The 21,910-nt window shown below is 44.3% G+C and overlaps 1 protein-coding gene and 1 long non-coding RNA gene across 6 annotated transcripts in view; one reads left to right on the plus strand and one right to left on the minus strand.

Moving 5' to 3' along the window:
• The window catches only part of LOC115081540, a 162,990-nt gene extending 143,250 nt beyond the window's left edge, over window positions 1-19,740 (minus strand). Inside the window, exon 1 of the long non-coding RNA XR_003853822.1 lies at window positions 19,610-19,740. This is a non-coding gene — a long non-coding RNA (uncharacterized LOC115081540). The remainder of the gene's footprint in view (window positions 1-19,609) is intronic.
• A 347-nt stretch (window positions 19,741-20,087) lies between these two features.
• Window positions 20,088-21,910, plus strand: part of TLE4 (TLE family member 4, transcriptional corepressor) — a 325,462-nt gene continuing 323,639 nt past the window's right edge. For 4 of the 5 annotated variants that reach the window (XM_029616577.1, XM_029616585.1, XM_029616605.1 and 1 more), the window contains exons 1-2: window positions 20,089-20,923; window positions 21,537-21,634. In XM_029616577.1, coding sequence (XP_029472437.1) covers window positions 20,879-20,923; window positions 21,537-21,634 — 143 coding nt within the window. In that variant the 5' untranslated portion in view covers window positions 20,089-20,878. Of the gene's footprint in view, window positions 20,924-21,536; window positions 21,635-21,910 lie in introns of all 5 variants that reach the window. The other variant, XM_029616594.1, reaches the window with a different exon arrangement.

Here is a 21,910-nt window from a genome sequence, read left to right on the forward strand (position 1 = left end):
CCAATGTTTTACTTGTGCCAGGGCATGGAATGTTGATGGATCTGAAGCAAGGACGAAACAAACAGCTGGATCAAGGCCTGATGTGTTTCATGGGACTGATCCTGATCTCAACTTCGAGGGTTTCAATTGCACTGCTGGCTCTGACACATGGCACTTTTTTTCTTATGCGTCAATGAGCCCCACAAGGCTTGGGAAGGGTTCACAACACTTCCGCACCTTGCTCAGCCTTGGCACTGATAAAATGTCTTGTACAATATTATAAATTAGGGTAGAGAGTAATTTATGTACTTGGTTATTGGAGGCAGAAGAAGAGGATGAGGCCTACAATGACTCTGCTCAACACAGCATAGAGGGAGCAGAGAAGGGCCAGCTTTTCTTCAGCCTGCAAAGTTCTCATTTCTCTGGGTCCTTTGCAACATCTGGTTGTAGTCTTAGCAGTTTTCTGCGTCGTGGGCTGGTGCTAGACATTTTTAACAGATATTATGGCCATCAGTAATGGACATTTGTTAGTCACATGTGCAATCCTTGAAGCCACCGAAGTTGCCTTCTTGGTGTCGGACATAGCATATACTTTTTATTAATCTTAAAACATTATTTTTGGTAGAACTTAAAAGTGCAGTTAAGGGGCTGCTGAAGTAGCAAGGCAACTCGAAGTGAGTTTACAAATAGAAACCATAAAGTACCAAACAGATTAAAGAGAGAGGGAACACATTCGTGCAGAAGCTCAGACAAAAAAATAATAAAGACAGGAGCTCACAAGGCAGTGCATGCGGGAACTCTAGTGCATGCTCAGTAGAGCAAAAGCTCTACAAGCTAGGAGAGAAGAGGCCATTTGGCACTGTTGGATGATGTCACCACATGTCATGGCTAATTCATCCCTGCTTGTCGACAGAAAACTACCCATTTGTAGGCCATTACTCATAAATTTGATAGTTTCATATCTTTTTTCACCTATGTAGCTGGAGTACTGACTCACAGCCCAGTCTCTGGAATGCAGTAGTGCCACATGGAGACTAGTCATCTCTGCTCTGTTAGAGATCTTGGCTTCCATTGGTCACTTTATGGCAAAAGACAAATCATGCTTAATAATACTATGCATCACCAAGGAAACAAAACAAACACCAACAACAAAAACACCCCACACACTTCCTACACAGTTTTCCAGATGAGAATGGTACAAAAGCCTCCAGTGTGATCCAGACATCAAAACCTTAGTTTTAATAGCCCACAGACATGCGCTCAGTAACTGCCCCATTACTGAGCATGACTGTGGGCAATACACTGCACTATAGTGCTCCTCTGTGGCATTGCCTCTGTGCAGAAAAGGAACCAACAGACATGTTAACAAGAGACAGTCATCACCTACAAACCCACAATCAGCAGTAGCACTTCTGTATCCGTCTGCAGTTACCTTTCCCCACAAAGACTCCCATTGTTTCCTATTGTGACATCTGTGCTCCAGAATGGGAGTCACTTCACCTCTAGAAGTAAGTACTTTCCAGCCTGCTAGCTGCACTGTAGTAAAACTTATCTTGGAACCTCTTTTGTATAGCTTATCTTCAAGCGTAAAAGAAACATTTGAGTCATGTTGGCAACCAGGTCCAGTGTTCGCATTTTCATGCTGATGGCCTTCTCTGTAGCAACAACAACAGATAGTACTTGACAACACTGAAATGTTACTATGTCCTTGTTCAGACAATTTCATTATAATCATTTGTTACGTTACACTGTCCTTACGGGGATATAAGTAAGTCGTCAGTCAAGGCCAAATTCTTATAAGGCCTTACTCAACAGCAGGAGGAGAAACTCTACCAGCAGCAGTGATAGGGGCAGCATTGGTAAAACACCTAAGTGACACCTTCAAACCCCCCTCCAAAAAAAAAGAAAAAACATTTCTGAAAAATAAAAAAACAAACATTCACATTTTCAGTAAATCATAAATGCTGGTTTGTGCATTTCATTTTTCTTCAGATAAGTGCAAAAATGGCTAGGCCAGAATATAAAGAAGAAAAGAATCCTTGTGTAATTATAAATAAAGGTGACAGTCCAAACACGACCTGTTCCGACTGAGCTGGAAAACCAAGGGGCCAAGAGGAAACAATTGGGTCAATTAAACCTCCCTCCTCAATGAAAAAAACCCAAAAAACTTTAACATAGTCAAGAGAAAAAAAAAGGGGGAAATAAGAGAAAGGTTCAAATATCTCAAAAGGTAATAATACATAAGTAACAATCATTTTTAGCAGAAAGCACGTTCTCGAAGAAGTGGTTATATGAGGCTCAGAGAGGGAAGACTCAGGAGAGACACTGGAAAATAATTTCTTCACAGACAGAAGTGAAAATAATTCCTTGTGACCTGGGCACCTAAACCTAGGGGGGCTCTGGCACCTGTTTGAAGAGATGCCAGCCAGGACCAGGTGCTGCAGCATGGGTGACCTCCTCCTCTAAGGAGAATCTGTGGCTGTTAGTGGGGGCTGAAGGGAGGGGAAATAAAATTCTTAAAGAGGATAGGAAAGAGCAAAGGAAAGCAAAAGGTAAAGATAAATGAAAAGAAACAAACATAAAATAAAGAGAAAAAGCCAAAAGAAAAAAAAAATTCAATTCCTCTTAATGGCTCCTAAAAATTTTGGTTGGTGCCTAAGTTTTCTATATATTTTTCCACGCCTATAGAGAGAGGGTGCAATGAATGGCCTCTCGAAGGCAGAAACAGTAACGAAAATCAAGAAAATATGGGATAAACAGAGGGTGTTTAGCTTTAAAAAAGGAAAGGGAAGGTCAGATTAACAGGGATCTGTGACACAGCATTGGGAAATAAACTAGACAAACGGACCAGTGCAATTGAATTAAGCACCCTAGGCAAAACTTCAGCCTTGGACCCAGTGATGGATTAAGGATTTTGTAATCCCTAGGTGCTATTGAGGCTGTTGCTCTCCCATCCAAGTCAGAAAATAGGGATTATAAAAAGTCTAAGGCACAGCCCTAAAATTTCCTGCAGCAACTCAAAAGGCAGATTGTATGACAAAATTTTGATACGCGATTGACAAGACACTTTATCTTACATTACAAAACAGGGATGCTCTAACCATTTAAAGGGCCATGGGCAAACATATGGATGAGCCCCCTTTTATTTTTCACACATTGATCCCCAATCACCCTCAACTCCATAGACTCTCCTCCTTCCCTATCCCTCTGTTAATCTGATGCTGCCAGTCCACCACTGCAGCTTTCTTTCTCTGTGCCAGCAAACAGGAACAGGTCTGGATTTAGGTAAAGGAAACCTAGGCAGCTGCCTAGGGTGGCCAAGTTATGAAGGCCAAAAGAGGACCGTGTGCCATCCCATCTTCGAAGGGGTGTCCTTGTGGCACTCTGCCTTTGGGTGCCAAAATCTTAAAATCCAGCCCTCGAGGGCAGTAGCATGCCGCTTCTGGCCTGTGCAAGCCAATGCAAAACACATCTCCACTTGTTTGCAGCCCATGCAGGCTGATGCAATCACACCTCTAGCTTCTGGTTTGTGTGGGTGCATTGAAAATAAATGTACATGCAGTGGAGATAGTGCATGCAATTCTCTCTCATGCATATTAATTGCAGATATCCTGTTAACCCTTACTGATTGGGGGTCCACCAGGACAGGTTTACTGACCACCGACCTAGATGAAATTTTAACCTTGCACACAACCTTCTAGTTAAAGACTTTCAGGCCCATAAAGCTTCATCCCAAGATGTCGATGCTTAAATGCAACAATCATTATGACCCTCCCAAAACAATACTGTAAAAACACAATTAGGGCTGTGTGTTTGTGTTTAAACAAAATGAAAAAAAACTGAGATGAAATTGCTTGCCACTGTTTCATTTAAAAAAAAAAAAAAAAAAAGGAAATAAATCCCCCACTCCAATGAAAAGATCCTAAAAGGCTGGAAATTCAACTCTTCCCCCAGACCATGCTTAATCCTTCCACAAGGGTCTGCAGTGTAGAAAGGGGCTGGAGCATTCCCTGCCAACTTCCTGGTACAGTAATGGTGCCAGCTAGGCCCAAGACCAACACCGTACAGTCGTATGCTGTTTAATATAACAGCACCAGCCTCAGGGCCAAGCGCACCACCCCTGAACAAAGATCTGGCAGAGCAGGAGTGACCAAAAATCACTCTTACTCCTTTCTATATCAAGAGTTCCTGGCAGAAAGAGTAAGCATATTCTGGAAGGAGGTTTTTGTTTTTTTATAAATCCTGTTTATTTTGGTTTAGCAAATGAAAAACATTAAATAAACTGACAGATATGTAAAACTAACCCCGAAACATTTGTTCCCCCTTGCACATCCCTCATATAACTGGACATTATGGGGTCAATGTTTAAAGCGGTGCGTCCAGCTTAGTTTGGATTTCGCTAGAAAAAAAATGCAGGATACAAAACCCCACCAGACTGATTGCCTCGACATAACTGAATGTGTCAGAGGCAGAGCGGCGTTATCCGACTAATAGGGAGATTTATCAAGCTGCGATAAGGCTGTAACACGCATTGAACAGAGTGTATTGTGCGATAAAAGCTGTATATTGTGGCAATATTGTGCATTGTATTTGCAATCCGCCCGCTATAAAACTTTAGCTGCTTTGCAAGAATTAAGTTACATAATGCATGCAAAGTAGCTAATGCATAGTAAATTCTATGTAAATAAAATAATGCAGCTGTCTTAGAAATTGCTTCATTATTTTATCTACAGCTTTAGAGTTATTCTAGTGCAGGAGCACCGGGACCTTAACGTGTGTATCGCGATAATGCTGCAATATTGTCGGGGAGGGGCTAACTATTATGAGACCCCCCCACCACCATCGCAATATTGGGCTTCTCCGCAATAAAATATTACAGTTTTGTAAGTTTTCAGCATTATCCAACTAACTTTAGGACTGCATATAAAAACAGGTCTAAGGAACTTTGTTGACATCATGTGAAGTAGAGTTTCCATTTAAATCCATAGGCTCTCCTAGTTGGGTTTTTTTTTTCTGGCAGACACTATTATATCTTCAACTTCCTTCGGTAAGGAAAAATTTAGCCATCAGCAAGCACTCAACATTTAAGCCACCAAGTTGCGAGAGGGAAGGTTTGCATGATACAGACATCCCTCTTCTTGAGTTAATAGGGATGGATCAGAGAGAGACTGAAGGACTGCGGGACAGCTATACCAGGCATGGAAACCAAACTTGTCTGGGCCACAGGTTTGGGCATTAGTAGGATGAAAACCTGTTTCTATGGAGCTGAGCTATCCTTGGTCTGATCATTATAGCTATTGATTTTAAATTGTGAATATTTTTATATACCACTCACCTAGAATGGTGGAAAGAATGGGAAATTAATAATCATAATAAAAAGGATAAGTCAGGCCTCATCTGAACACTTTTTGCATTGCTCTGGCTATCAGTGGAATTGGTAGAAAAGCATACATCAGATCTGCATTCCAATAGAGCAGAAAAGAGTCCTGAGTGGATCTGAATCAGCTGAGAATAGAGCAAAATCTTTCTGCTTTTTCCCCGATGCAAAGAGGTTGATTACTGGAAGTTCCCATAGCCCATACAGTCTGTCGGCTGTTGATTGTTGCAAAGAAATCATGTGGGGACAAAAAAAACTCTGCTGAGGTGATCTGCTAACCTGTTGGAGATCTCTTAAAAGTAGGTTGCTTGCAGGACAGCTTGAAGTTTGCATGTCCATTCCCATATCTTTATTGCCTCCTGGAAGAGAGGAATGACCATGTACCACCCTGTAGAGCATGGCTACCTGGTTATTGGTTTGAATATGAATGCTCTTCCCATTGAGGACACAAGTGAAAGTTGTTAGAGCCTATCCAATCACTCGTAATTCTGTGAGACTGATCTGAAAAAGTCAGTCATAGAAAGACAAAGTTGCTCGAGTTTGAAAGGTTCTTGTGTGGGAAACCAACCCTTTGGGGAGGCATCCATAGCCAAAGTTGGCAGGGCAATAATAAAGGGAGATTTCAATTACCCTAATATTGACTGGGTAAATGTAACTTCAGGACAAGCTAGCGAGATATAGCTCCTGGATGGAATAAATTACAGTTTTATGGAGCAGTTGGTTCTGGAACTGATGAGAGAGGAAGTCATTTTAGATCTAATTCTTAGTGGAGCACAGGATTTGGTGAGAGAGGTAACGGTGGTGGGGCCGCTTGGCAATAGTGATAATATGATCTGAATTAATGATGGAAAGGGGGAAGTAAGTAAATCTATGGCTCTAGCGCTAAACTTTCAAAAGGGAAACTTTGATAAAATGAGAAAAATAGTTAGAAAAAACTGATAGGAGCAGCTAAAAAGGTAAAAAGTGTGCAAAAGGCGTGGTCATTGTTAAGAAAATACCATCCTGGAAGCACAGTCCAGATGTATTCCACAGGTTAAGAAAGGTGGAACAAAGGCAAAACGATTACCAGCATGGTTAGAAGGGAGGTGAAAGAGGCTATTTTAGCCAAAAACTCTTCATTCAAAAATTGGAAGAAGGATCCAACAGAAGAAAATAGGATAAAGGATAAGTGCTGGAAGTTACATGTAAGACATTGATAAGACAGGCTAAGAGAGAATTTGAAAAGAAGTTGGCCATAGAGGCAAAAACGCACAGTAAAAACTTTTTAAAATATATCCGAAGCAGAAAGCCTGCGAGGGAGTCTGTTGGACCATTAGATGATCAAGGGGTTAAAGGAGCACTAAGGGAAGATAAGGCCATCGCGGAAAGATTAAACAATTTCTTTGCTTCAGTGTTTACTGAAAAGGATGTTGGGGAAATACCCGTTCCGTAGAAGGTTTTCAAGGGTAATGATTCAGATGAACTGAACCAAATCGCAGTGAACCTAGATGTGGTAGGCCTGATTGACAAACTGACACACTCCAGGGTGCTAAAGGAACTCAAAAACAAAATTTCAGATCTATTAGTTAAAATGTGTAATCTATCATTAAAATCATCCATTGCACCTGAAGATTGGAGGGTGGCTAATGTAACCACAATATTTAAAAAGGGCTCCAGGGCCGATCTGGGAAACTACAGACCAGTTAGCCTGACTTCAGTGCCAGGAAAAATAGTGGAAAGTGTTCTAAAGATCAAAATCACAGAACATATAGAAAGACTTGGTTTAATGGAACAGTCAGCATGGCTTTACCCAAGGCAAGTCTTGCCTCACAAATCTGCTTCACTTTTTTTGAAGGGGTTAATAACATGTTGATATAGGTGAACTGGTGGATGTAGTGTACTTGGATTTTCAGAAGGCATTTGACCAAGTTCCTCACGAGAGGCTTAAGAAAAGCAAAAAATCATGGGATAGGTGGATTACAAACTGGTTAAAAGAGAGTTGGATTAAATGGACAATTTTCTCAATGCTTTTCATTTGTTGCATGGGTTGGTGCCCATGCTCGATGTCTGACCCTGCTTACCTTTATTTTGGGCTTGCGATTGGGGCTTGGCCTGACTGCGGAATTAGGTCTGACCGTGGCGTTGCCGTTGCTGTGCACGCAGGGGCCGGAGCTCTGTCCTCAGACTTCAGCTTTGCGTCCAGGGTCAGGTCGATGCCTGGATGTTGGTGGGTGCGCGGCCGGAGTGGCTCAGGCAGTCTGTGCTCTGCCATCTTCGCTGGGGTTTCTAAGTGCCACTGTCATCCGGGCTCTTTAGGCGCGTGCAGTTTAATTTTAGTTTAAAGGACCAGTAGCTTTTTTCCTTGCGGCCCTATCTTTGACATCACAGTGCAGGGAATATGTAAGGATAGTCCCTTGGCAACGACTTTTTCCAACGCCTGGCTCTTTTGTATTCCTGGGCATCCTGAGTTTTTGTTCCTAGATTCCTGTAGTTCTTGGTTTTCTTGTGATTCCTTATTTTTTTCCTGCGCTTCCTAAGACTCCTGTGGTTGCCTGAATTTCTGATTCATTTATAATTTAGTTTGGATATGTGAAGGGGATGAATGGAAGACTGCATGCAACACCAGGGATGGCTACTACGAGTATCTAGTTATGCCGTTTGAACTTTGCAATGCTCCTGCTGTTTTTCAAAATTAGATGAATGAGATTTTTCCGAGATCTCCTCTATGATTGTGTGAGTTGTATATTTAGATGATATTCTGATATTTTCCAAGGACCTGCAGTCTCATCAACAGGATGTCGCCAAAGTGTTACAATGATTACAGGAGAATTGCTTGTACGCTAAATTAGAAAAATGTGTTTTTGAAAAGGAGGCTCTTCCTTTTCTAGGTTAAATAGTCTGTAATCAAGGCTTCCATATGGATCCAGAAAAACTTAACATTCGAGATTGACCACCACCCAACAGCCTGCATGCCCTCCAAAGATTCCTGGGTTTTGCAAATTATTACCGCAGCTTCATCCAGAATTATTCTAAATTAGCCACGCCACTTACTGCATTAACACGCAAGGGAGCTAACACCAAGCAATGGCCCATCGAGGCTGAGGTAGCTTTTCCAACTCCTAAAGAGGCCTTTCTCCAGAAACTGTGTCTTCGACACCCAGATCAGAGACTCCCTTTGGTGGTGGAGCTGCATGCCTCATCCGGTGGAGTAGGAGCAGTGCTCAGTCACACGATTCCTCAGGTACCTTGCATCCCTGCTCCTCCTTCTCCAATAAGTTTTCCCTCAGTCGAGTGGAATTATACCATTGGTGACAAGGAACTCCTAACAATCAAACTCGCATTTAAAGAATGATGTCAATGGCTTGAAGGAGCTCAACACTGGATTACCATCTATATGGACCACAAAAACCTAGAACATCTCCAGCAGGCTCAACGCCTTAATCCATGTCAGGCTCGTTGGGCTCTTTTTTTTAAACATTTTGACTTAGAGCTTTGTTATAGACCCGCAACCAAAAATCTTTGTGCGGATGCTCTTTCCCATTCATTCTGCTCTGAGGAACCTGCTGAGTCTACACAAAACATATCGGATCCAGCTCGAATCCTCCTTACCGTCACTGGGACCATTCCTCTGGGAAAACAGTGGTTCCCAAAAGAGTACGGAACAAAGTTTTATCTTGGTCTCACGACTCCCACGTTGCTGGTCATCCAGCATGTGCCAGGACCCTGGCTTTACTTCAGCAGTTTTATTGGTGGCCAAATATGTGCAAAGACGTCCGGGCATATGTGGATTCATGTCCAGTCTGCGCGCAACAGAAAACTCTGGGAGAACGTCCTTGGGGGAAATTACACCCACTGCTGGTTCCTGAGGAACCGTGGACACATATCTACTGACTTCATTGTGGGCCTTCCAATCTCGCAAGGCAAGACTGTCATTTCAGTGGTAATTGACCGCTTTTTCGAAGATAGCACACTTCATTGCATTATCTGGCCTTCCTTCGGCCTCCCAATTGGCTCAATTCTTCGTGCAACATATTTTTCGTTCAAAGAAACAAACCGGAAACCGATCCAATGGTCTGGTCACATATTTTTCATTTGCATGGACTTCCTAGGCACATTACTTCAGATCGCGGTACTCATTTCACTGCAAGATTTTGGCAAAATCTCTATAAAAAAAAATCGATATAGCTCTAGATTTCACAACCGCATATCACCCTCAAGCTAATGGCTAGGCTGTGCGTACTAATCGATCTCTAAAGCAATTTGTCAGAACCTACGTCAATGTTCAGCAAGATGACTGGGTTGATCTACCTTGGGCCGGGTTTTCCCATAACTCTCATCCCTGCATGGCCACAGGAGGCTCACCATTTCAAATAGTCTATGGCAAACAGCCGCTTCGATCCTTGCCACTGATTTTCTCCGTTCCATCTCCAGCAGCTCAACTGATGGCCGAGAAATTGAAGCAGTTGTGGAATAAATATAGTCAACATATGATTAAGAAAGCAAGTTTGACAGCCAAAAGGTTCACAGACCACCATCGCAGACCGGCACCCTAATTTCTGCGAGGAGACAAAGTTTGGCTTAGTACTCACAATATCCATCTAAGGGTGCCATCCATGCGTCTGGCTCCCCGATACATTGGTCTCTTCACAGTACTCAAACAATTGGGACCAGTGACATATCCACTTCGACTACCTCCTTCTTTAAAGATTCACAACTCCTTCCATGTCTCTCTTCTTAAGCCTCTCATACTCTCCTGGCCTGCTCGAGGAGTTCCTGATCCACCGCAGTTTGCAGCAGAAAATGACACTATCAAGTACATGAAATCTTGGATGTTCGAAGACGAGGACGAAGGTGGGAGTACCTTTTGTCCTGGGAAGGATTCAGCCCAGAGAAGAACTCATGGGAACTGGCTTCCAACATTTTAGACAAGAATCTAATTAAGCAATTCCATGCGGATCATCCAGGGAAACCCAAACCTCCCGGAAGAGGGCCTAGAGGAAGGGGTACTGTTGCGCGGGTCAGACGCACTGCTCGATGTCCGATCCCACTTACCTTCATTTTCGGCTTGCAATTGGGGCTTGGGCCTGACTGTGGCAATGCTGTTGCTGTGTGCGAGTCGGCCTCGGTCTGACCGCGGCAGTCATTGCTGTGCACGTGGGGGTCAGAGCTCTATCCTCATGCTTCAGCATTGCATCCGGGGTCAGGTTGCTGCCTGGACGTTAATGGTGCGCGGCCAGAGTGGCTCAGGTGGTCAGGGCTCGGCCGTTTTTGCCGGGGTTTCTAAGCGCTGCTGTCATCCCAGCTCTTTAGGCGCGTGCATTGTTTACTTTTAGTTTAAAGGACCAGTAGCTTTTTTCCTCACAGCCCTATTTTTTGACATCACAGTGCAGGGACTATATAAGGATAGACCCTGCACTTTACTAGTGCCTTAGCAACGACTTTTTCTAAAGCCTGGCTCTTTTGTATTCCTGGGCATCCTGAGTTTCTTTTGTTCCTAAATTCCTGTGGTCCCTGGTTTTCTTGTGATGCCTGATTTTTTCCTGCACTTCCTAAGTCTCCTGTGGTTTCAGAGGTACTGGTGGTTGCCTGAATTTGATTCTTCTTAAATCTTCAGAATGACACCTGTTTTGACCTTCGCTTGGACTGACCATGAATATCGCTGCTTGCTTTGGATCTGTGCCTGGACATCAACCACAGAAACCCCAAAAGTCCTGCCAGCCCCAGTACCCGAGGGCTCAACCTAAGGGGAACGTGGGTTGGTACTGGTAAAGCTCCAGCAGGGTCCTTGTTTCTCTCCAGCCTTGCCACCTGAAGGAAGGGATTAGTGGGGTTTCTCCTCACAGATTGAATCACTCTCCTTCTGTCCAAGGGTCCACATACAGAACACCCATATATTTATAAAAGTGATCTGGAAAGGAATATGATGAGTGAGGTAATCAAATTTGTAGATGATACAAAATTATTCAGGAGTAGTTCAATTGCAAGTGGATTGTGACAAATTGCAGGAGGACTTTGTGAGACTGGAAAAGCGGGCATCCAAATGGCAGATGAAATTTAACATGGATAAGTGCAAGGTGTTGCATATACGGAAAAATAACCCATGCTATAGTTACATGATGTTAGGTTCCATATTAGGAGCTACCACCCAGGAAAAAGATCTAGGCGTCATAGTGGATAATACATTGAAATAGCTCAGTGTGCTGTGGTAGTCAAAAAAGCAAACAATGTTAGGAATTATTAGGAAGGGAAGGGTGAATAAAACAGAGGATTTTATAATGCCTCTGTATCACTCCATGGTGAGATTGCACCTTGAATTCTGTGTACAATTCTGGTCGACACATCTTAAGAAAGATAAAGTTGCAACAAAGAAGGTACAGAAAAGGGCAACCAAAATGATAAAGGGGATGGAATTGCTCATTTATGAGGAAAGACTAAAGAGGGTAGGGCTGTTCAGCTTGGAGAAGAGACAGCTGAAGGGGGATATGATAGAGGTCTTTAAAATCATGAGAAGTCTACAACGGGTAAATGTGAATCTGTTGTTATTTACTCTTTCGGATAACAGAAGGACTAGAGAGCACTCCATGAAGTTAGCATGTAGCATATTTAAAACTAATCAGAGAAAATTCTTTTTCACTCGACGCACAATTAAACTCTGGAATTTGTTGCCAGGGGAGGTGGCTAGTGATGTTAGTGTAGCTGGGTTTAAAATAGGTTTGATAAGTTCTTAGAGAAGTCCATTACTTACTATTAATCAGGTTGACTTAGAAAATAGCCACTGATACTACTAGCATCAGTAGCATGGGATATACTTAGTTTTTGGGTACTTGCCAGGTACTTATAGCCTGGATTAGCCACTGTTGGAAACAGGATGCTGGGCTTGATGGATCCTTGGTCTGACCAAGTATGGCAATTTCTTATGTTCTTATGTACTTGGAGAGAAAACAAGATTTCAGAACCATTCTGCAAGCAATCATTTTTTCAAAATTAGACTATTGTAACACCATCCTACTTGGCCTTCCCGCTTCATACACCAAACCGCTTCAGATGGTGCAAAATGCAGCTGCACAAATTCTGACAAATACCAGGAGAAGGGACCACATAACCCCTATTCTAAAGAACCTCCATTGGCTACCGATACACTTTAGAATAATATACAAGGCCATTCTCACCACATACAAAAACATCCACCAACTGGCTCCCATTGACCTACAGATCCCTCTCCGACTACACAATTCGTCAAGACAGACAAGAGATGCATACAAGGGTTCGCTACAGGTACCACCGCCCAAATCTACCAGACACAGCACACTAAGAGACCGAGCTTTCTCTACAGCCATCCCACCGTTATGGAACTCCATACCCTCAAATCTCAGAATAGAACCATGCATCTCAACCTTCAAAAAAAAGACTAAAGACCTGGATATTCATACAAGCCTTCCCAGACGTCAATTGATCTAATACTTCCAAGCCACCCCTAATCTCCATCTACACTATGGTCGACCTTATCTCCTATCGTTTACTTGTGTAAATTAATAACCTGTCCTTTCTCTTCCTCTAAGCCAAGTTCTTATCACCTTGTTATATGTAACTGCCTTTTCAGCACCATTGTTATTGTTATGTTTACTTTGCACCCCTGTTTTATGTGAACCAGCATGATGTGACTGCTGTCTCGAATGCCGGTATATAAAAAAAAATCTAAATAAATAAATAAATAAAATAAATGGCGTGGTTCTCCCTTCTGAAGGATGATGGGATCTAGTTACCAGTGCAGGTCCTTTATCATTTCTTTCAAAATCTCTACTTTGGTCCTCAAGGGTTGAGTTAGTTGTTCCCATGGGGAATGGAAACTGCACTTCAGGAGCCATATATGAAAACAAGTTAGTGAATATGTGAATTGCTGCTGCCATATGTCCCAGAATGACCAGTGCTTCCCTGGCCATTGACTGACTCACTTTCAACAGTCTGTATACAATAGATCGGACAGTGTTTGCTGATTTGACTGAAGGAAAGCTCTCTTGCAGAGAATCTATCCTTGCACCAATGCATTTCATTTTCTGGAAATTCACTAGGAATCCTAAAGACTGCAGAAACTGAATTGTCTTCTGCAGGAGTTCAAAATGCTTTCCCAGGAAAATGCCATCACAAGCTAGTTGTCCAGGTAAGGGAAAATCTGGATGCCCCATCGCTGAAGACGAGATGCTTTACCAGCTAGACACTTGGTGAAGACTTTAGGTGCTGCTGACAGGACAAACGGTAGAACTCTGTACTGATAGCAAGAGGATAGTGCCAATGGAAAGAATGAATGGGTACAAAAGCATCCTTTACATCCACAATGTACATTCACATCCCTTTTTGGCTAAAGGGAAGAATTATGTGGAAGGAATTCATTTTGAATTTCTCCCAGGCTATATGCTTGTTCAGGCTTAAATTCAGGATGGGTCTCAATCTCCTGGTTTTCTTGGGAATAAGGAAGTAGCGGGAGTAGAAACCCCTGCCATGTTGATAGGGCTCAACAGGTTCTATTGCCCGCTGATTGAGGAGTGACTCAACTTCTAGGCAGAGCTACGGTGAGTGAGACAAATCCGGATTGAAAACGAATGGGTAAATTTTAAATGGGCACATGCGTAAGATACAGCGGTTATGCTGTATCTTACGGGGGGGTAATCCCCTTGCGCGCAGAAGTGCTGGGCCCACAGAAAGAGGCGGTCCGGGAGCAGAGAGGGGCGGGGCTGGAGGTGGCTGATACAGTGGCCATTTGCTGCTGTGCTGGGGGAGGTACGCGCCAGCACCCTGGTGCCGCGCGCAACCTGCTACTGCTCCTGATGAGCAAAAGGTAAAAAAATAAAATAAAAAATCGGGGGTTAGATAGGTTAGGTAGGGAAGTTTCCTGCTAGTCCACTCCTTAATTGGAGTGGACTGGGAGGGAACTGGGGAAGACCAAGATGCATCGCTGCATTAAAATTGCATAAGTACCCCCTCCCTTGTGTGCGCCGCCCACACATTTGCGGCCCCTGGCTTTTATAACATGCGCGCGCATGTTATAAAATCAGCGCGGCCATGTGTTCGCACTGGGAAGCGTGCGCGTAAGTTTAAAAATCTACCCCTATGTGATGAGGAAGCACGGGAAGCAAGGAGACATGCAAGTACTATTCAGACTCTACAACTTGAGAACCCAACAATTTTTAGCAATCTTGCACCATTGCTCCAGGTAGTGCTGGATTCTTCCTCTTTCTAGAGAGGATGTTTATTGGGTTTGAAAGGTGGTCAAAAACTTGATCCAACTTTGGGTTGGACATGCTGTATTGCTTTTGGTTGGCAGTGCTCAAGTTGCAGAGTTCAAGCCAGAGGTAGTTGTGGAAGTAAAGAAGAGTTGCCGGAAGGAGCATCTCCAGAAATAAGGTCTTTTACACGCATAATGAGGCCTCCTCAAAGCAGACTGTTCTGATCCCGTGAAGAGGGATTGAACCACAAGTTGCTCCTTTTCTGAGCTACCATTTCTCTGAGCTTGTCTCTGAAGAGGTGATCACCCAGCAAAGGACCTTCTCTAAATTGTCATGGGCACCATCATACAAGCTACTGGATCTCAACCAAGTCATCTGGCATGCTCCAACAGAGGCTGAGGAGGAGTGGGCATTGTACTGAACACTTTGTAAATGGACTGAATAAGATGATACATACACTCTTAGGCATCCAAAAGTGGCTGATATATAGAACCACTTTCACTGAGCGGAACAAAAGGCTTTAGCTTTTTATGGAATCATAAAGTTATTGGCTACAGTCTGTGGAATGCCCAACCTGGGGTGATTAGGAGTATCACTCACTATAAAACTTTCAGGAAACAATTGAAAGCGCATTACTTTCAATCGGCTTTCACTTAAAGGCCTGTCTTATGATTAATGTATGATATTGTTTTATTGTATGCTTTGTATTTGTTTTATTATTTGCCTGAATTTTTACTTTTGATTAAACCGCTTGGCAGTTTATCTGATATAGTGGTATAAAAAAAAATCATGTAAATACATTATTGAATCATGTAGAAATAATGAACAGAAATCTATGCATTTAGCATGAGTTATGGAATATTTTTTTTCCAAAATTGCCCAGTAGTCTGGGATTCTTCCCTGGTGAAGTATTTGAGAATATTCTTATTTTCTTTGCTTTTTTTAAGAGTTGAGTTTTGCACTCAACTCTTCAGGTCTTACTTTCCTTGCAAATGGGGCACATGAAATTGGATTCTTCCACTTTTTTTTTTTTTTAATTCTTTCAGTATATCATAGATTGGAATGGACGATAGTTCTGCCCAGCTCTCCAAAATCTGGAGAAGGCTGAAAAGCATAGAGGATCTTTGCTTTTAGGCACATTGACTCCAAATGTTTTGCTCAACTTGTCCACAAACCTGGAAAAAGAGGTGGAATCGAGTGCTCTATAAGCTCCAGGAAGGGGGGGTTGGAGGATATCTCTGTCAAACCTTATTTAGGGTCTAGTGATGAGAGAATACTAATTCAGGACCATGATGAAGAAGGTGACTAAGGAGGAATCCTTGGTCATCTCTGAGTGGTATACTCCTGGTGCACATCCTCTGACTGCCTGATCTCTGCTGCAAACAAGCATTGTCACGGGGACCTCAACTTTTAATGTTTGGGAATCCATTACCTTTTAAGAAAAGAGCAATGCTGTCTAACAATCTGGGTATAAGCTCAGTAACTAGTTATACGAACAGAGGAATTCAGACAGAAACCTCTGATATGGGATTCTGCTTGTCTCCTACACATACACAAATGAATCACAAAGAGCCAATACAGAGGGAGACCAGGAGAGAGGGGAACAGATGAGGTAGAATGATCAGTTTTTAGATATGTGAAGTATCACACATCCCTGCATATTATTGCATTGTAATATCTGTGTTTATTATAATAAAAAGAATTGACAAAAAATAAAAAGTATAAACAGAAATGTGCAAACAAAAACTGAACTGGAAATTGAAACAAGCCAGACTGTTTGCAGTGCAACAATGAAAAAACAGAAACACCATCATACAACATAAAACTATAAAAAAAAAAAAATTGTACTCATAAAATGAATATTTTCAAAACAGCTGCCAAAAAGACTATCCATTAAAAACTCAAAAATGTAATATTTCCCAACCACCAATTAAATATTTCAAAACAGCAAACACATGAAATAACATGCAATAATTAAAACACATAAGGATAATAAAAAAATATTCCCCACTCTCCATACCTGGGAATTTATAATTTACAGTCATCTGGAGATTGTTGGGGATTAATGGGGTGGGGGGGGGGGGGGGAGAAGAAAGGTGCGCAAACTTTCTCCTCATTCCCATACACACACTTCTCTACACATTTTGTCTCTCACATATGCAGACACATGCCTGTGCTCTCTCTCTCTTCCTGCCCTCAGAAGAGAGGCAGCAGCAGCTCCTTGTGGGGCCTGCACAGCTTCTCCCATATGTTCTCACACACCCATACTCTCTCTCCTCTCTCAGAAAGGGTAGGCAGAAGCCTCCTCCTTGGGCCTGCGTCTCTCGCCCATGCACACACAAACAAGCTCTTCCACACATGTCATTGATCAGACTCGCTTGGCTGCAGGACGCAGGCGGCAGCAGCAGCAGTCTTCTCAGCCACGCAGCCCAGACTCACACAACAGCCTCCCCTTAAGTCTGACTGCAGGCTCGGCAGACGCAACAGCCACCTCTTTTCGGCTGCACGAGAGAAGGGACCCAGCAGAGCAGAGGCGATCTGGACTCCCTCTGACTCAGAGCATCACAGCAATGATCAATGATGCACTGCTGCCTGCGGCGGGGTAAACTGGGACAGAAAAGACAAAAAAAAAATGAATGGAGCCATAATACTCAGAACACAGCCCCTCATGCTCATTGGCAATGAGGCTCCTGTCCCCCTTCCACACTCTGATTTCTCTACGTGGGATGGTAGGGTTATTCTCTGCCGAATGAAATTCAGCACAACTGGAAGACAGCACATTTTCAGCCAGACTGACCCCAGATTTTTATGCCTTTAGGAACAGGTCTCATCTGCTTATTGACAAGTCTAGGCCCTTTTAGACCCCCCCATCCACTGGCCTCAGCATAATGCTCCCACCTACCACCAACAGCCCTGGGCCTGCTTGTACAGTCTGAGTGAGAGATGCCCTCCTACATTCTTTGGCTGCTGGCAGAAATAGCTCTGTCAGCAGCCCAATGTCACTGCTGCCGCCACAAACGTTTTGAAAATTCATAGGCTGGCATGTCTTGTAATGCATAAGGTCAGCAATCAGGAAATGCTTACCGCAAGCTTTAAAAGTGTTTTTAGTTGGTGCCATGCCTTCCTTAAAAGTGGACAAATGGCAGCAGGTTTGGGGGATTTTTCCCCTCCTTCCTTATTTTGACACTGTGGGAGCATCTAGTTTGCTTAATGGAAGGGCCAGTCCTGGGCAGATTAAACACCATTATATTTTAGGTTACTTTAAATCCATAGATGGATATCAAATTAAGAACCTGGATTTACTAAGGATTTTTCCTCCATTCTCTCTATGGAGTGGGGGGGGGGGGGGGGTAGAGGACAAAATTAGTAAAACAGGTCTTTAAGTGCACGAATAGCTAACTCCAGTCCTCAAGAGCCACAAATAGGTCAGATATCCATAAAAAATAACATGAAATATTTGTATACAATGGAGGTGGTGCATGCAAATCTCAAATATTCATTGTGGATATCCTGATACCAGATCTGTTTGTGGCTTTAGAGGACTGGAGTTGACCACACCTGTTTTAGGATTTTGCTACTCATATGCCATCTCTTTTACTACACCCAATATTTAAAAAATGTTTAACTTCTTCGCTGCTACTGTTCCACCTTCCTTATTCCTACTGTTCATGCTCACAGTATATTTTAAATTTGAGAACTTGCCATTCAGTTTCAGAAAGAACAAAAACACTGGAGCAGGATCAAATAATTCATCCCTCTAGAGAAAAAAAGTACAACCTACAAAAATAAAAAAACAGCAGAGAAGGCTAAATTTTGCAGAATTTGAAGTTTGGGGCAATAAGTTTTCATTGTATCTCTGGCCTGGACTCATTAGCGTTAGTGGTTACACGCTAAAAACAAGTAGCACAGTTACTCAGCCACGAAAGTCAAAAGCTTGTAGCAAGCCAGAAGTATTTTAAACACATGGGCTACAACATTACATAAACTTTACAGATAGGGGGGGAAACCCCCCAAAGGATTCTACATTTTCACTGGAATCCATTTAAATTTGTGGGTGGTTCCTGCAAGTTTACAGCTGCTCAAAGTGGGCCCTAGTAGAAAAGCTTAAGAACCACTACAGGAAATGCATACATAAGATGAGAGTCTACATAGCACTCCTGATTACAGCTGAACCAAGCCAAGTGTTAAACCAGAGAAACGTTTTTTTTCCGTTCAGCCCTCTTGCTAGCCCCCTTCTTGATTATAACATCAGTTATTTCTCATACAGAACAGCAGCAGTCAACAAACCCAATGCTGCATTTTAATTGCTACACTCGCAGTAGCATTCTCCTGTGGTAAACCAAATCAAGGAGTCTGTGAAAGGGATATTACTTATTTCAGAAACCTTCTAGGAAAGACACGGTCGGACAAAGCTTGGCTTTACAAATGACAAGAAACACATTGCTTCCAGTCTCGCCCCCTCCCTTTAAAAAAAAAACAAAACCCATAGTAATTGGCTTTCAAAATAAAAGCTATAATTTGAATGTTGACAAAAGAAATGTGGTGTTCCTCGTTAGCAACATAACCCTCTTCAGCTTCCGACAGTGCAGGATATAAAAACGGATAGACAGTCCAAAAAAGCATTCATAATACACGCAGCCAATAAAATCTAAACTAGCCCAGCGAGCACCGAGCTAAAAGCTCGGTTCCCATGCACACGCTGCCAGCTCCGGCGGGGCGTGAAATTGATGTACATAGGGAGAAGTAGAATCAGCGAGATCCTCCTCCCTCGAACCAACAAGGGACTCTCGGCGCGTTACACAAGACCGATCTTGTCTCTTTAAGGAGCCACTGCACCCTAATTAGTCAGCGTTCCATCCGGACGCAAGGACAAGAGCGGCCAACCCAGGACACCCCGGGCGGGGAGGAGGGAGAAAGAACGGGAGCGCAACGCGCATTCCCCACCCACTCTGGCTTGTTTTCAACACGGTTCACCACCACCACTACCGCCACCCAGCACTCACCGCGCGCGCGCGCACACACACACACTGGCAGCTTACGAGCCCCACGTTACTTTGATTGACAGCAGAACAAATGTTTCCCCTGTTCGAACGCTCCAACTGAAGAACGTCAGAGATTCACTCTCCGCTCCGCTTCTCGCCAGTTCTCCGATGAGAGAGAGGAGGGGATCAACACACTATTGTTGATTGGCCACAGTCTTCAGGAGATGCGGGGCCCCACGTGGGAGTTAGGAGGACGACGCCCCGCCCCTCCTCGCGCCCCATTGGTCAAAAGGATGGACGTGCTGGGCATTTAATACAATCGAGGCGATTAGAGACCCGCCGCTAGTGATTGGTTGCCAGAAGACGCCCTGGCTGGGCGGTCTTTGAGGGCTGGCGGACAAGAGCTGGGGCGCTGTGCTCTCTGGGAATGGTAGTTTTCCCTTGCGGGCTCGGGGGCCTGAGTTGACTGGCGCAGCCGTCGCCAGAAGACTCCATTTCCCAGCGTTCCGACGCATTGCCTGCCCTTAGTGTTGTGAATATGTATCAGAATGTTAATAGTGTGCTGCTGCTAAATTTGGTCAAAGAAGTCACCTACACAGAGCGTGTTGTGAGAGCGGAGCGGTGGCTGGGGCTGCTCTGTGTGTGTGTACGCGCGCGCGCGCGCCCCCCTCTTATTTTCTTTTCCCTTTTGTAAGGAGCTTGTATTCGGTGACACTTCAAAGAGTACAGAAGGAAGGAAGGAAGGAAGAAAAAAAAAAAAACCTCACGTCGTCGACTTTGTTTTTTCCTTTCTGTATTTTTTTTTGTTGCTTCCGGCAAGATCAGAAAGAAACCAAACCAGAAAGAAAAAGAATCACTTAAAAAAAGGAGGAAGAGAAAGCGAGACATTTAGAAAGAGCGGAACGAAAGAAGAAGCGCACTTTGCCGGAGCCGAGGAGAGAGAGAGAAAGAGAGAGTCGCAGCTGGGGCACGGCGGCCGCCTTACAGGGATTTCCAGCGCCGGGGTGGGGGAGAGGCGCCCCTTGCCTGGGATTGCGGCGGTGGGTGCTCGCGCTCCGGTGATCCTCCCCCCCCCCCCCTCCGGGAGCTGCTGCAACGCCCGAGCAGGAGCTCCGTGCCCTCCCGCCGCCCAGGGGACGATGAGCGCCCGGCCCTGACCTCCCTCCTTGCCTCTGCCCGTGCCATGCTGGCGCGTCCCGTCCGGGGAGCTCCCGTTGCTCGGCGCTGCCGCCTCTGCCCGTGACCCCCCCACCGGGGGCGGGGGGCTTTTGTGCCCCGAGATCTCGGTGGTGGTGGAGGAGGAGGAGGAAGCTCTCTTTCGCTCTCAGCTGGCGGCTTGGATGATTCGGGACTTGAGCAAGATGTACCCTCAGAGCCGACACCCGGTGAGTGCCCCGGAGAGGGAGGGGGGCAGCGGGTGACAGCCTCTCCTCTGCTGCTGCTGCTCTGGAGCGATCGCGCTCTCCCAGGAGCAGCGCGGACTTGACTTGTTGTAGCCATTTTCTTATTGTTTGTGCCGAGAGAGGCTGCTGCACCGCTCTTGCTCGACTAGATGTTGTCGGAGTTTTGGTGATGGTTGGTTTGGTTTTTTTTTTTTTAATTTCATTTGGTTCATTTTTATTTATTAATATTTTATATATTTTTTGCTACTGTGTTATGGTTGGGGGTTGGTGGAAAGTAAACTAATCCCAGCCCAGTCTTTCGGCTTTGCCGCCTGCCCTTACCTTCTCTACCGCTCTGGGCGCAAAAGAGGAAATACTCTCTTTCGAGTAACGCGCAGTTGGACTTTACTGTCTTCTCTCCCGCTTTCCTTTCCCTTCGCGATCTGCTCCCCCCCCCCCTCCTCCTCCCCCCTTTCCGCCCGGGTCGGTTCTTCAGCGCTCTGTGGAGGGGGGAGAGGGGGGTTGCATTCGACCATCCCTTCCTTCCTCCCTCTCTCCCCACCTCACTCGTTTACTTCTCCCCGTCCTGACCTGTAACTAATGTTTATTGTTTTAGGCTCCGCACCAGCCAGCTCAGCCCTTTAAATTTACCATCTCCGAGTCCTGTGATCGGATTAAGGAGGAGTTTCAGTTCTTGCAGGCTCAGTACCACAGGTAATGATGTTTACTTTCGCCGATCCTCGTGTTTGTTTAGTTCTTGTTGTCAGATTATTTGCTTTTCTTCCCCCCCCCTCCCCCCCTTCCTCTTTGCACGTCGTCGACTGTTTTTAACTCTAAAGAAAAGAGGAAAGACAGGTTCACCCCGTTAGGCAGGTCAGCGAGATCGGCGACTTCTGCCGCTATGACACAATGGGAAATAAAAAATGAACGGGGGGGGGGGGGGGGGAGTGTTGCTGGTAGTCCTGGGCCAGCGCAGGAATGAGGATTTGG

This window comes from Rhinatrema bivittatum, chromosome 1, assembly GCF_901001135.1.
Source record: "Rhinatrema bivittatum chromosome 1, aRhiBiv1.1, whole genome shotgun sequence".
Lineage (NCBI taxonomy): Eukaryota > Metazoa > Chordata > Amphibia > Gymnophiona > Rhinatrematidae > Rhinatrema > Rhinatrema bivittatum.